The sequence below is a fragment of the Arthrobotrys flagrans genome (genome assembly GCF_004000055.1).
Source record: "Arthrobotrys flagrans strain CBS H-5679 chromosome Unknown unitig_0, whole genome shotgun sequence".
In the NCBI taxonomy this organism is placed as follows: domain Eukaryota; kingdom Fungi; phylum Ascomycota; class Orbiliomycetes; order Orbiliales; family Orbiliaceae; genus Arthrobotrys; species Arthrobotrys flagrans.
In genome coordinates this window covers 6,712,844-6,727,402 of record NW_027137550.1, presented here as the reverse complement: position 1 = coordinate 6,727,402, position 14,559 = coordinate 6,712,844, and the positions used below count along the sequence as shown (strand labels likewise).

The 14,559-nt window shown below is 48.5% G+C and overlaps 3 protein-coding genes across 3 annotated transcripts; 2 read left to right on the top strand and 1 right to left on the bottom strand.

The window, feature by feature from the left end:
- Window positions 1-192: 192 nt before the first annotated feature.
- Window positions 193-7,535, bottom strand: DFL_004985 (uncharacterized protein; the record flags this gene model as incomplete). Its single annotated transcript, XM_067634172.1, has 6 exons — window positions 193-216; window positions 274-411; window positions 477-1,289; window positions 1,350-2,055; window positions 2,112-7,309; window positions 7,371-7,535. The coding sequence occupies 6 exons, from the start codon at window positions 7,533-7,535 to the stop codon at window positions 193-195; spliced, it is 7,044 nt and encodes a 2,347-aa protein (XP_067492267.1).
- Window positions 7,536-8,252: 717 nt separating this feature from the next.
- On the top strand, window positions 8,253-11,028 carry DFL_004984 (uncharacterized protein; the record flags this gene model as incomplete). The annotated part of the gene is made up of 3 exons (XM_067634171.1): window positions 8,253-8,588; window positions 8,674-9,181; window positions 9,338-11,028. 3 exons carry the CDS (start codon window positions 8,253-8,255, stop codon window positions 11,026-11,028), a joined length of 2,535 nt encoding a protein of 844 aa, XP_067492266.1.
- Window positions 11,029-11,391: 363 nt separating this feature from the next.
- DFL_004983 (uncharacterized protein) lies at window positions 11,392-12,365 on the top strand (the record flags this gene model as incomplete). The annotated part of the gene is made up of 3 exons (XM_067634170.1): window positions 11,392-11,443; window positions 11,497-11,582; window positions 11,649-12,365. The coding sequence occupies 3 exons, from the start codon at window positions 11,392-11,394 to the stop codon at window positions 12,363-12,365; spliced, it is 855 nt and encodes a 284-aa protein (XP_067492265.1).
- Window positions 12,366-14,559: the final 2,194 nt, after the last annotated feature.

Below are 14,559 nucleotides of genomic sequence, written 5' to 3'. Positions count from 1 at the left end.
TTACAACGGGAAACAAAGCAAGAGACGACGATCCTCTAACCGTTACACCCAAAAATAACCGAGAAACCCGCCTTCCAAATTGACGCCGGGGAAATGCGAGGAACCAAACATGCAGAATGCGGACAGCCCAAGGAATAACAACTAGGTAAGAACAAAGTCCGGCCGGGGTATCGAGATCTTGACATCGACAGACTAGGAGGACCTCTTCTTGTATTTCTATATTTGCTGGTTAGCCGGTTCCTGGATGGGTCTACGCTCGGAAAAAAAACTCACATCTCGAATCTTCTCTCTCTTATCTTTATCGATAGTATTATCGATTCCGTGTAATGTTTTATGAACGGCTTCCGTCACACCGATCATTGGCCGGATAACAGCTGTCGGCGCTGCGCGGAAGACTGCAGCAGCGGCGCCCTATCAGATTTGGAGACCGTATTAGCGCGGATGGAGTCGATAGGCTAGATATCCGTCTCTCTCACCTTGGCGCTGCCCTCCTGAGCAGCCTCCGATGGAACTCTCATGATAGCCTCCTTTGCTTCGTTTAGATTTCTTGTCAACCCTCGTCTGGCTTGTACGAGCCCGTTATAAACCCCGAGAGGTTGATCGGCATAAGGGCTGAAAGCCGCAGCGCCACCCTCCCCGTCCTCCTCTCCGGAGAGGCCCTCGCGCAGGTGAGAATACTGCCTCTGCTGCGCCGAGTCCCCCACCAGGAATTCTTCCGTTCTCTCTAAAAATGTCTGCGTTCCGATGGCTAATTTTGCGCCAAGACGCGCTACCTCTGACCCGCTCGTCTTAACGAAATGCTGTGTCCCTTTCTTGATGCTACGCACCAACCGGCCGTCTTTTCTGTACTCCATGATCGGAACCTTGACAAGGTCTCTGACGCCGGTACCGATGTTGACGAGTGAACGGAAAGGTGCCACGCCAGCGACAACTCCGCCTAATTGATTCTGCTTGATATCCGGCATCCATATATCGTTGAGATCCTTTCCGAGCCTTTCGAACCCCGATACGCCATTCAAAGCAACATGGCGAAGTTCCATATCGGCTTCTTCGAGGATAAAGAAGTTCATGAATTCGGTAGTCCGTCCGGATCTAAGGCCTGCATAATCAACACGTTTCGGTTTGAAATCCAACTTCACCCTAACGGTGTCGATTTCGCAACGTTGAATGAACGGTTCCTCTTGCTTGGCCCCGGCTTTTAGGGTATCCGGATCCTTGAACTCGAAAAACCGTGTGAGGAACTCAAGGGCGTCCTGGTCAACATAGAGTCGGAGAGGAAGTAATTTCACCTATCGAGAATTTCATTAATACATTGATTCCAATTTTCCGGAGAAAAGGAGAGATAGAACCTTGATGGACAACTCTGTTGCCGCAAGTTCGGGGATCGGTCGGAGAGTATCGACATGGATATGCGCCATGGGGAGGCCACGTTCACGAACCCCAGCCTCCCGCATGTAAGTCAAGAACATTCTCCAAGTCGAGGTTCTAACGTTTTCGGTCACCTGGACTTCGTTGATCCTTACGTCCAAGGATGTTTGAATTTCCAATCCATCGGGTTCAAAAATTGTAAAATCCACATCGACACCCTTTAGTTCGAATTGCATTGCATTACGCTTCGATCTTTGGTATCTTTGATCCCGTCTTCGGGTTAGTGGGTTTTTTGATCCCGGGGGGTAAGGGGAATCAACTGTCGTTACAGTCGGTGCATAGCTCCCTGTTTCGCTCTGTAGGTCGTAGTTCCCCTTGATCTGGTTTTGGATATCCTTGGAAAGATCTTTGGGGTCACGGTGCTGCGGAAGAGTTATATAAATCGAGTTGAAGAGAACATCGTATGTCGCACTTTCCTCATCACCTTCATCCTCGTCCTCATCCTCCTCTTCTTCTAGCCCTCGTTGCATGTCGACATGTCGTCTACGCCGTCGAAAGGCGCGTTCCTCAACTTTCTTTACAGCTTTTGAAATTGTATCTCTTGTCTTCTGCCAATCATACCCGTCGTGGAGGTTCCAAATGAGCTGGGTATTTCTTATACAGGCCTTTAATGCGACCTTCCTGGACCTAAAATAGCTAGAATTTAGCATTTTGACTAAAATATAGAGAATACCATATCTTACACTGTTTTTATTTGGGTTTCCTGGGGTTCCTTAGATGGGGCTTGGATATACTGATCGTCAAACGTCAACGGCTCCTCGGCAACGACGCAGACCTGTTCGTGGAAATTGTTGGGTGCCGATCGGGAGGGGGTTGATGCTGTAGATATGAATCGCGGATTCGCATTTGGTAAATCGGAATATGGGTAGTAACTTTCAATGAGTTGGCTGTTGAAGGGGATCTCGTCTTCAAGCAGGTCTTCGGGCATCTCCTCGAGTGACCTCAGGTCGCGCGGCTGGCCACCGATAAAGGTAGCATCCACAGGCATGAACGCATTTTCGTCAAGGTTAGCAAAAACGTCAACTGGCATGATCTGTGTCATGTATTTTATTTCTTCGCTTTCTGGGAGTGGAGGTTTCATCCCGTTCAGAATTTCGATGACTGTTTGCGTAGAGTCCGCACAACTTTCGATGAAAACAAATATGTCTTCCACGTTTACCAGCATCGTCGTCTCTCCTTCTGCGTCGTTGCTGTCAATTTTTAGATTCACCTTCGCAGACGTTGCTGTGAGGACTGAGACGTATCCTTGTGATGTATAGTGGTATAGCTCTTCTACTAGCTGGTGCTTTTGTTTTCTGCCATCCAGGGACTGTATCTGCGGGCTTGCCAAATTGTTTCGATTATCAATTGCAACAAGGTTCGCCTTAAGAAGGACCAAGGAGGCGGAAAACGGTTGACCGCTGGACAGTTCGCAGACGAAATTACCATCATGAATGATGAACAGGGCCTTTGATGTGCTGCTTAGAGGGTTCAAGGCAACGGAAACACCGCTAAGCCCGATATTCAGTCGTAACGGCGGTGGGTCTGGCGATGGGAGCTTATCTCGCGATGAATTCTGGGCCATAAATTGACCGAGCGCTTCCCTGTCAGTGAGATTTGCAACTGAATTAACCATTGATGTGGCGACGACATCCGGTGTATCCTTTGTAGTAATGGAAAGAAGCTCGAATAACGATTCGACGTGGTATTCAAAGCGAGTATTCCAGATTTTAATCTTTATTTCTGGCTCTGGCTCGTCCCCAATCATGCGAACCTTTACCATCGACCGGTTTTTGTGCTTGTGATTGGAAACTGCAAGTGAATGTGGGAGGGACTCCCCGATCCATACTTCATTTGCCCTTCCGGGCTGTCTTATTAAATCGACCTTTCGGATACTCAGAGCGAACAATGATGGAGCAGCAACATGGCATATATCAGTGTTTTTCAATCCTGCGGTAAAACTGTGGGGTTCATTCTCCGGGAAAATAGTGAGTGAAACATTGTCCGCTGATAGAAGTGTTAGCATGCCCGGCCTCTCGTCCTGGGGGATATATTTCGCGACCGTAGCCATCTTCGCGAGTTCCTCGGCAACCGCTTTGAACCGCGAGATATCATGCAGGTCAGACAGGTTACCCTTCGTCTCACCAATATCGACCCTGAGGACAGAACCTCGACGGCGCTGACGAAGCAATATGTCAACCATGACGTTGTCGTCGTCGTCGTAACCGTCCGTGGATGGCATGATCATTTTGAGAAGCCGTTCTAAATCTTCCTCGGTTGGCGAACCATCAAAGGTTACATTGATCGATTTGGATTCGAGGATTGGCGTCGCTGATCCAAAATCACCGCTTTCCCCGACATTTGGTCCAAAAATTGCAAGCTGGCTTAGCTTGGCCGCCATGCCCCCGGTATCATTCGTCGTGATCTTAATAGGAGAAGTCGATAACCCGACTCCTCCAGCAACCGAAGAAACGAAGACTTCGATATTGATTCCGCTGACATTCGCTGTAATGGAGGTTTGTTGTTCGATAGGACTTTCGCCCCGAGACTCGATGGCACGCACGGCACTTGACCTTTGCAAACTTTGTCCTTTCGAGGAAAAACTGGAAGTTGGTGTTATGTTGAGCATCCTTTCCAATCCGCCAAAACATGCCAGTGTCGCTTCAAGGTCCTGGACGGGAAAATAGAAGTTTACGACAGCACTTTGAACATAGATGCGTCGTTCTTCTTGATTGTCTTCCATACGGAAGATAAAGACTGGCTCAACAACCATAACCTTTTGTTTTCCGGAAGTTGTGATCTTTTGATTTGGAATAAATTTCATAACATCCTGACCCCCAACACCGACCGAGCAAGATCCGAGGGAAACTTCAGAGAAAGAACCCGACGCACCCGTTTTTTCGCTAATACGGTGTCCAAGTTTAATCGTTTTCATGGAGAGTACCAAGATATCCAAGGGCTTGAAAGAGCCCGAGTTAGTCTGTGAACCTTGGTGCATCGGGGGCTCTGGGTTTCCCGATTCAGATTTCCGGGGCTCCGGCGGTGCTATGAACTCGGGCATTCGATCTACCAAAGTAACCTTCAAAGATGCCACAGATAAAGCAATGTCCGCACTATTAACTTTGGGCGGATCATCAACTTTGACAGGTTCTTGAACCCCACTAGTGCCCCCAGTTCCTCCGATCATCCCCGTCGTACTAACAACAGTGGCAATTTTTCTCCCGACGATGAGATCGATTGAGATATCTATGTTCCCTATTTCCAACTCCATGCGATTCCCGGACGTAGATGCCCGCGGTTTGGATGACGGTTGTTGGCGGTGTGGGTTAAAGGAGCCTCCCTCAGCTAGCTTGAATGAAACACCAGATTTGGAATTCAAGCGGGTTGAATGCGATGCTGTCGGCGAGTTGCTTGTCTTCTTTCTTTCTGATCTGCTAGCAGCATAAACCGAAAAGGCGCCAGGCATGGTAGGGTATGTACTTTCGGACATAGAATCGTAGGTAGGCGTGGTTTCTAGTTCTTGGTCCTCCATAGCATCATCGGTTGGCTGCGCAATCCCAGGAACGAATATATCCATATAATCAATTTGAAAAACACGCTTTTGGATCCTCGTTCTTGGTATACTTGTGCCTAGCAGCGGAGTCGAAGGAGCGGTCTCATTCTGTTCAACCAAGACAGGAAGAGACGGGCCAAATGATTGAGAGCCTCCCAGAGCAGATAGGTAGAGGCTCCCGGCTTCCTCATGGGTAAATATCATGCTCTCTGCTAACACGGACTCTGATCCTTCCGAGCCTGATTCCTCAACTGCTTGTGTGTGGGTATCTGCCTCTTCTGTTTGCGAGGCGAATATCTGGGAACAAACCAAAGGCGACGACAGAATCTGACTTTGAATTAAGACGGCCGTATCTCTTGGGACTTTCTGCTGATCGCTATCGGCTCTTGTTTGAACCTGAATGTGCGTGCCCGGGTTAGGTTCGTGAGCGCCAGAACCCGCAGATTCCGCCGGCTGGGTAGTCACCTGGTCCTCGGTCTCCTTTAACAGGGGAGGAGGATCTGAATTGTCTTCCGAGCTTGGTTGGTCTAACGGGAGAGTGCCTGAGATGAAGCTAGGAATATCGTCCGCTTCGCTAGGTGGATAACTCTCGTAGACGCTGCCACTCTCTGAGTACGCTCCTTTATCACTCAGAGCATATATTACCCTCGGCTCCATGTGCGATAGAGAGACATCACCGATTGCATTGCTGGCCTCTGGTGATTCGGGGTCCACCTGTTGTTGGGTTTCATCATTGCTGGTCGATGATGCGGTCGAATGTATGGACTGGGAGAGATATAGCAGATTGGGATTAGAATATTCAATTGGATCCAAGGGTTCCTCGTAGTAAGTGTATTCGTCGATCGGCTCTGGACTAGCATCGACTGGTTCTAGGTTTGTTAAAGTCTGTGATATTGTCATTGCCGGTGCGGGCCGAGGAACTGGCTCAGCGATACGCGGGTACGGCCGTTCGGACGGATTCTGTTCTGGGGACGGAGAACGGATTCGTAAGTCTGGGCCCGGGCCAGTTATCCGTGATGGGAGCGTAGCGGTAACGCCGAGGAATTTAGTATTAGGTTCTTGGAACAAATCAAAGTGCCGTGGTTCGTTCTCTAAGCTATCGGCATCGGTCTCGTCTTCATAACTACGAGGGGGCATGCTTTCTTGAAGCGATTCGATATTCTGTGAATAATCTAGACTATGTCTGTCATCTTCTGTATTAGACGCGCCCAAGTTTCGGCTCGTCTGGGATAAACTGGTATTGCTTTCTGGATTCAAAAAGCTTTGGGATAAGATTCCAGAGGCGATTTCTTCGGGCCCTATTGAACCATGGAACGATGAGATTGGAGAAAATAATACGTGCTGAGAAGTGTCTATGGGAGGCGAAGGGGGTGTCTGGGCGTAGCTTCGGTCAGGTTCTTGCATCTGCGCAAAGAATGGGCGGTTGACTACTCTGGGGTCCTCAGAATCTCCGACATGCGGATGGGGGGTATTCAAGTCAGAAACGCCCGGAGGTAGCAATTCAGTCGGGTCTATCCCTTGTGATCCTTCCCCACCTGCGTCCTTCACGGCGACAGATCTGACCGGAATCGCGACAGACGGCAACACCGTACTACCTGATGTCACAGTATCCGTATCTCCAAGGTTTGGCGGGGCGGGAGACGAAAGGTCTTCAAAAAATTCGTGATATCCAGAAAGCGATAAAACAATCCCGTCGATTCGGACAGCCCGCATACCAGGCTTTGTCGTCCGCGAGACTTTTGCGCTCCGTTTCGCATCATCAGCACTCCCGGAGACGCCTTCGATTTCGATCGAGCCAATGCTGAATGTCACAGTCAGAGAATCGACGTCAGGGCCTAGGGACTCCGGGGGACACGAGAGTTTGATCCTCAAAGAAATATCCTCAATTACTATTTCTACCCTATCTACGAGCCTCTGGAAAAATGAAGGAACGAAGTTCCAGAAGCTCAAGGGTGTGCCGAGTCCCGAGTCTTCTTCGTCGGAGTCATTATCTTCTGTTGGCGCACGGCTCTCAAACTTGGACTGAAGGACCGCATCCACTTCCCTGGCCTCGGTTGGGCGCTCTTGTAGAAATGACGATGTTAGATCAATCCCAGAAGGGATTTTAAACCCATCCCTGATGTCAAGATCCTGCGCTGGATTTGATGCGGGAAACCCATCCGATTTTAGTTCGCAAGCTGGGTCCTCAGTTCTAGTATCGCTAAGCACCTCCCCGTCAACTATCACAGCGGATATGGACACTCTAACTGGGGCTCTGTGGAAGTCTGTTGGGATGCGAATATGTAAGGTCGACACCCGAGCATCATGCAAGCGTATGTTCGATGGCAGATTTAGTGTAGTTGAGAGTTTCTGGATATTTGCGGGTTAATCACGGGATACTCAGCATTCGGAAGGGGCGAAAAGGGCCTACTGTGACGTTGAGACCTAGGTTTTTCATCTCAAGTTCATTCCTTAGTCCCAAGGAGAGATTGAAATCCCGTTCCACATCATATGTAGAGTGGTCCAGGAAATCCAGTTTAGATAACGCATATCGAAAAAGCTTCAGTTGAACTGCACGGGGTATATAGCCAAGCATGATGATGATGATGATGATGATGGACTTTACTGGGAAGTCTTAGGGAAATACAGACGTCTGTTGGTTGTGGGTAACCGTAGTCTCGTACCCAGACGCCGGTTGGCCACAAATGTTGAATGCTGCACCCAGATCCTTTGAGAAGCTAGACTACCTAAGTAACGCCTCAAGGCAGCGAAAGATAGAATAGAGTGTAAACTCGTGGAGCAGTTCCGATCCGAGGAATGCTCCCTCAAAAGCGGAGTAGATGTGTACGTACGTGCACATGCACAGAGTACGCACAAAGTTCTTTTGCCTCGCAGATTCCAGTTGCGTCAGCTACGTGCAAGCTGTGAAGAGCTGCATCGCTAAGCCGACGCCCTTGAGGATGGTTTTATGAAGTCGGATCAAGTCGTAAAGGCCCAAGGGAGGGGATACCGCAGAGATGGGTGGGCGAGATGGAGAAAGGTTTTGGGATGGGGTACTGTGGATACTATGCATGCAATCATGAATCAGTTGGCGCTGTGAATGTTGATGGAAGTAGGCAGGCATGGTCACCCACTTGCAGCACATGCATCACAGCAAACAACAGGGGAAGCTTCCGCTTAGGTAATCAATCGCCAAGCCGCCCTTTGGCACAAACGCGACCAACAACGCGCATCTCTTGAACTTTTAGTCTATACTTCGAGGTCATCAACCTGGCCCTTTCTCACCGATATCGTACACTGCCTGCCTGCCAACATGTTCAATTCGATATCCGGTTCCAAAGATTTCTCAAATCTTTCCCGGTCATCCTATGGCCATCTAGACGACGATGATGCCTACGCTGGTCAGCATGATCGCTCTGACTTCGACGAAGACGACGAAGCTGCAGATCTTGAGGAAGGATACCATGATGACGGTGGCGACGACCATGGTGACAGCTATGAAGACTACGAGGATGACCAAAGCGATAGTGTGGATGACTTTGACGACGTCGGCCTAGACGACACCGTGGAGGAACCTGGCGATGCCAATAACTCACCTTCTCGCGGTGATTTCAACCATGGTCTTCCCAATATCACCGAGCCATCAGAGGTGCATTAAAACCCCCCACTGCCGTTTTGACTTGTCATATCTTATGGTATCTTGTTAACCCCTGTTTATTTTATATTTTTTACAGTTCATCTTAACCCTTTCAGACCTCCTTGAGGATGCCCACAGAGTTTTAGAACCACTAGAAGACACCGACGAACACCCCCAGAACGAAGCTGCCCCAATCGGTCGGCATATCCTCTCTGAAATTCAACGACGCCTTTATCTCCAAAGGTTATCCTTCCGAATTCTAAATTCCATAGCCAACTGTTCAGCTGGAGCTAAAAACGACCGGCTCGATGGCGCGCTACGTCTGACATCTCTGATGCTTCCGCTTTACTTCCCCCCGCCCTTAGATCTCACCACCATTGACCTCAAATCGAATGCTCCACTCCTAAGGGAACTATCGCCTCCTCGCCCAGCTCCACTCATTCTCATCCAGTGGTTGAATCAGAACGACCAGAATTTGGACCCCAGCTCGTTTTTAGACGTACTGGATCACAAGCCTAACCGGGCCTTGCATTATCACTTTTGGCCCCTCTTGCAAAAACTGGCCCTGCGCTGTCGACTGGGCGATCTGAGGTTGCTGATAGGAAGTACGCGTTGGGATGCTATAGAGTCTCCCCAACCAGGAGCGCAGACTTACCCCCGCCTCGCCGTGAACAACTTGCAAAAAGCTAGCAAAATCATCCAAGATATAATTTCCCAATGCCCTTCTCTAAGATTTTTCCCAAGCTCAAAAAATGACACAGCAGCACACAAGGTCAACCGACGGGGTGGGGATAGCACCGGAGAGGAGAATTGGGACACCAGCTCGCTTCCTTGGAGAATGTGGAGGTCAAAAATTGCCCGGGCTGTTGACGAGATAGCACGGATCTCACAGCAAGATCCACATCCCGTAAGACGAAACAACCCGCAGGATACCTTGAATGACCCGAGCCGGTTATTCAGATCTAAAAATAGCATCCAATCGAACACCGAAGCATCTCACTTAATACCCTACGAAATCGCCCAGGAACTACGTGTTATTCTTCAAATCTTCCTGGGCGACAGGGAAACCATTCTGAAAACCTCAGGCGGGTGGCTAGAGGCTGTCGCGGGATTGGCCGCCTATCACGACGAGACGGGCTCCTCTGGGGATGGCATGGAGTGGGATAAATATGGGCCAGGAATGATAAATCGAGCTACTAATGCGTATCACGAAGATGCCGCTAAAAAGTTGGCCAGATCATTTCACCTCGCTACCGATAAGGCATTTTCGCTCCCTGCAGTCCGGAACCTACAGTCAGCGATCGCCGACGTCCTCGCAGGCAGGGTTCCTAAGGCTTTAAAATTCCTTGCCAAGTTGAGCCTCCCGGTTGCTAGTGCCGCCGCAGAGATTCTTGCGTGGGGCGGATATTTTCGGCTCGAACTTACAGATAATTTGCAATCTTCAACATATCTCCACCCCGACTCCTTGGGACTTCTGGGATCTGAAATAGAGAAAGATAACGTAAAGGAAAAGATTGTCTCCATGTATGCACTAGCACTAGGCTCTCTTGGCATATTGCACAAAACCAAGACGGAGACCGTCGAAGGCTGGGAAATTGGACTCGCAACTTTGAGGAGGACCATCACGGCAGGGACAAGAAAGGCGGCATCCAAGTTAATCAAATCCGTCAAGCTAGACGTAGACAACACAGCTAGGGTGGAACGGCTTGTTGATACATGCGCGAAACATGGCCTTATGGACGAGCAAAAGTATGTATCGGAATCTTTTGCGCAGAAGCTTCTGTCGGCGGGGTTTGTCGGGTCCTCATTACTTTACTTTTCGAAAGCTGGATGCAACCCTCGTATTCACGATGTCATGGCCGGATATGTTTGCTCATCCTTGAGAAAGGGCGAACCGATACCATCCGACGGAGATCTTGATGACATTCTGCGAGGGTTGCTCACATCACCTATCTCGTTAGTGGAAGATGACATTCTGCGAAGGGAGATCGCAGGGTTCGCTGCCCTACGAGGGTTTTATGCGTCGAAGCGAGAAGGTCGGTTCGAAGATGCTGCTCAGGCTTTAGTAGTCCTCCTCTTGAGCGCGGGTGAGAAACTGGATGGCGGAATATTACATGCGGACTGGGAAAGCGTTCTGACTCCGGACAATATTGCTGGGCTCGTTCACGAGCTCCTACATGTCTCCGAGAACGACAAATCCGGAAAAGACTTCTCGGGGTATCTCAGTAACGCCGACATTTTCAACGTGTTAAATGTTGTGGAGTCTTTATTTCTTATTGGGGGTGAAACTCTCGAATCGGTTCAAGAGGAGTTCTACCAGGTGCAGCAGGCTAGAAACATCCCTCTTGAACTAGATTTTGTCGATGCTGTCTCAACCCTCCGGTCCACCCTAGCTGTGGGCATTGGAAATAATTGGTTGAAGGAAGAGAGTGGGAAACGTCTTGTATTCTGAACATCTAGAATGGATCCGGGTTTTTGTCGCCACGGCTATCTCTATTTCCTTACCTAAATACCTAAGTACTTAATTGCGAATATTTTTCGTCCTCAGCGTGTGTTTAATTGGTATCCGGAGATCTAGAATACCACCCACACTGTCCGCGAGATCGTGCCGGCTTGCTTGCTAGTGTGTTGAGGCGCCCTTTAAAAGTGCTAGGCATCAGATATTAAACAAAACTTCATCTCGAAGTCTAGAACAAAACATCGATGAGTTTAGGGTATGTGCACATGTACTGAACGTTAAACTGTCAACAAGACCAAAAAGGCTTTGCCCCTCCTCTTCATAGCAGCTCCGGGTTTGATACCCAGATCTATCGAGATGTCTATACTAAGACGACCACTCAAGCTTGCACTTGTCCAGCTAGCCACCGGTATAGAAACAATACCCTCCCTCTCAGCGTTTTCTAACGATATGAGGATCTAGGCGTGGACAAGTCCGTCAACCTTACTCGTGCAAGGGCCAAAGTCATCGAGGCTGCGAAAGCCGGTGCTAATATCGTTGTCCTGCCGGTAAGCTCTCTCTTTTTTGAATTGATCCTCCGGCACGGACCAGTGGGCTCAGTCCTGTGACGATAGGAATGCTTCAATTCCCCGTATGGCACGAATTACTTCCCACAGTATGCAGAATCTTTGTCACCACCGGACTCGTCGCAGACATTCGAAACTCTCTCCGCGGTCGCGAAAGAAACCTCCACATACTTAATCGGCGGATCTATACCTGAGATTGATCCAGCAACTAGCAAATTGTACAACACTTCACTGGTTTTCTCACCAAAGGGCGACCTCCTTGCCACTCACCGGAAAGTGCATTTATTCGATATTGATATCCCAGGGAAAATAAAGTTTAAGGAATCGGAGGTTCTATCACCTGGAGATAAGATGACTATTTTCGAGACAGAGTACGGGAAAATCGGATTGGGCATATGCTATGACATCCGGTTTCCGGAGCTTGCCATGACAGCTGCGAGGAAGGGTTGCTTTGCTATGATATATCCAGGGGCGTTCAATATGATCACTGGCCCATTGCATTGGTCCCTATTGGCTCGATCGAGGGCGGTTGACAATCAAATGTATGTTGCGCTTTGTAGCCCTGCTCGGGACCTGAATGCGACTTATCACGCATGGGGCCATTCAATGGTGGTTGACCCAAACGGGGGGGTACTAGAGGAGCTTGAAGCCTCGGAAGGTATTGCCATTGCCGACCTTGATAACGAGAAGGTCGACGAAGCGAGAAGAGGGATTCCGGTGACGACTCAGAGGCGGTTTGATGTTTATAAAAACGTTGCTGACTAACCTGTACCGTCGACCATGCCTCTTTTAAATGTAAATTTAATTACCAGCTTGCAAGATCAGCTGTATGCTTTCTATGGAAGAGCTTCCTCAAGTGAAGTTGCGGGCTAGTCATTGGGCCGGGCTGGTTTGCTACTTCCTAACCTGCCTTGGCTGAAGGCGATTTTGTTTCAGCCTTATGAACAAAAGCAAACCGATGCTCCCCAATCGCAACATGCAGTAGACATAAGCGAGATCTCAAAAATATGATCTGATCACGAAGCTCGAGCAATCCGAATATTATTGATATCCTCAGAATAAGGTTCATAGTTCAACCCACTATGAATCTCGCACAATATATGTAGTACGTGACCAGGTCTGGGTACGAGACAAATAGTACATGTGGTCTTATGTAATAGACCCTTCTTCATATGTCGCCGATACCAAAATATAATATCCGGTCTTTTGTTTGTTTTCAGATTCCTCTCGCTGCCTCGGTGTAGCCGTTGGCCAAGGCCTGATGTTATCCTTCGCTTTCCGAGTGGGCCTTCTGGACTCTTTTTTTAAGCACCACACTCAGCAAGACGACCCAATCAGCTCGCCGAAGAGAACACATTCGTAAGAACATGGAAACTCTGGATCTTGGGGGCTGAAGGGCGGAACAGCGATGTGTAGGCGCAGGCTCAAGGTGACCAAATGGCAGCGAGCGTATACATAGTTGATATATTATAGGTTCTCGCATATATTAGAATGAGGGATTCATGTCACGTTCGAATTCTAATATACCTAAACTCTTCATCAAGTCCCGCTATTCCGAAGGGGCGTCCCTCACTTGCTTTTAGCCGTGCATATACAGTACTCCCCAAACGAATATAATATATTCCACTACCACCGAAAATTTGATCTTATTTTGTACCTGGAAACCGGACCCGGAAGTGCCTGCAAGTTAACTGTTCTCTTCTTTTCTTTTCTTTCCATAATGTGTTTAAGGTACCTCCTTGATAAACTTTTGGCTATTGGATACTTATTTAACGTATCTGCTTATTTGGCTTGCTCCCGGCCCCAATCTTAATAAACTAAGCCTTTGGTGTTACTATATATAGGATAGTCGAGGTTTATCCAGGTATACGCTACCCAGCTGCCAGATATGCAAATTCAACCTCATGCATGGCTTTTCAGATGGCCGCACCCTCTCATGAGATCTCCAGACTAAGCTCGAATAGTTTGCCTTTGTGTGCATCACATCCACGCTGTTGATTTCTGTAGGTTGGCTGGACAGCCAGGGCACGTGGTGGAAGACAGGGTCTTGTACGTCGGGTTCGTCTGTCCGTCACATGCTGGGGATCGCACGGCTATGGCTCTATCGTTGGTTTATCAGATTCGAACCCGAATGTCCGCTTTGGTTCAAAGGTTTGCAATTGGGTTTCAAAAGGTTTATACAGGCCAAGGAGTCGTTATCTGTAAGCAGGCCGCTGCATTCTGCACTGAATACGAGATCCACTCAGGTACCCTGTATGTAGGTAAGTAAGTACTTCTGAACACAATGTTGGAAGTTATTCCAGAGCAGAAGATCTTGTTTACAGACGTACGTCACTTCATTTTGGGGCTCCTAAACCTCCAAACGTTGCAAACTGGGATGTACTGGCTCACTCGAAAACCCCCCGATTTTAATTAAATTTAATGTAATATAAAATAAGTATTAAATTAAGTGTAACACGACGTCTAGAATAGCTGTGCTACGCTCTGCGGCTTGCCTAGGGTGCGCTGCACCAAAAGTACTAACTGAGTATATCACGGCGAAGCTCTGACGTCCCAGGCCACTATATATAAGATAGATCACATAGCGTGGTATTAAGTTATATTACAGTATGATCTTTATTTTTATAACTCTTTAAATTTTTTGCTCAGCAAGTCGCCTGGCTAGCCTATTCCAACATCGATATATCATTACCTCACCCCCTGTCGATAATTATACCCGGCCACTAAAGCCGCAACATGGAATCCCGTCCCTGTCACCGCGAACGTATGGAACAACTGACGCGAATGGCCCCAAATATCGAACTTCCCCGGCCAAAATCTCTCGGGCATTCTTCCTACAAATAAACACACTCCAACCAACAAGCTTATTCCTTCTGCGAGATACCACTGAGCTCCAATTTCTGCGCATGCTCTATCCCATCCTAATGTTCCTATCGCTTGGAAGATTGGTAACATGGCG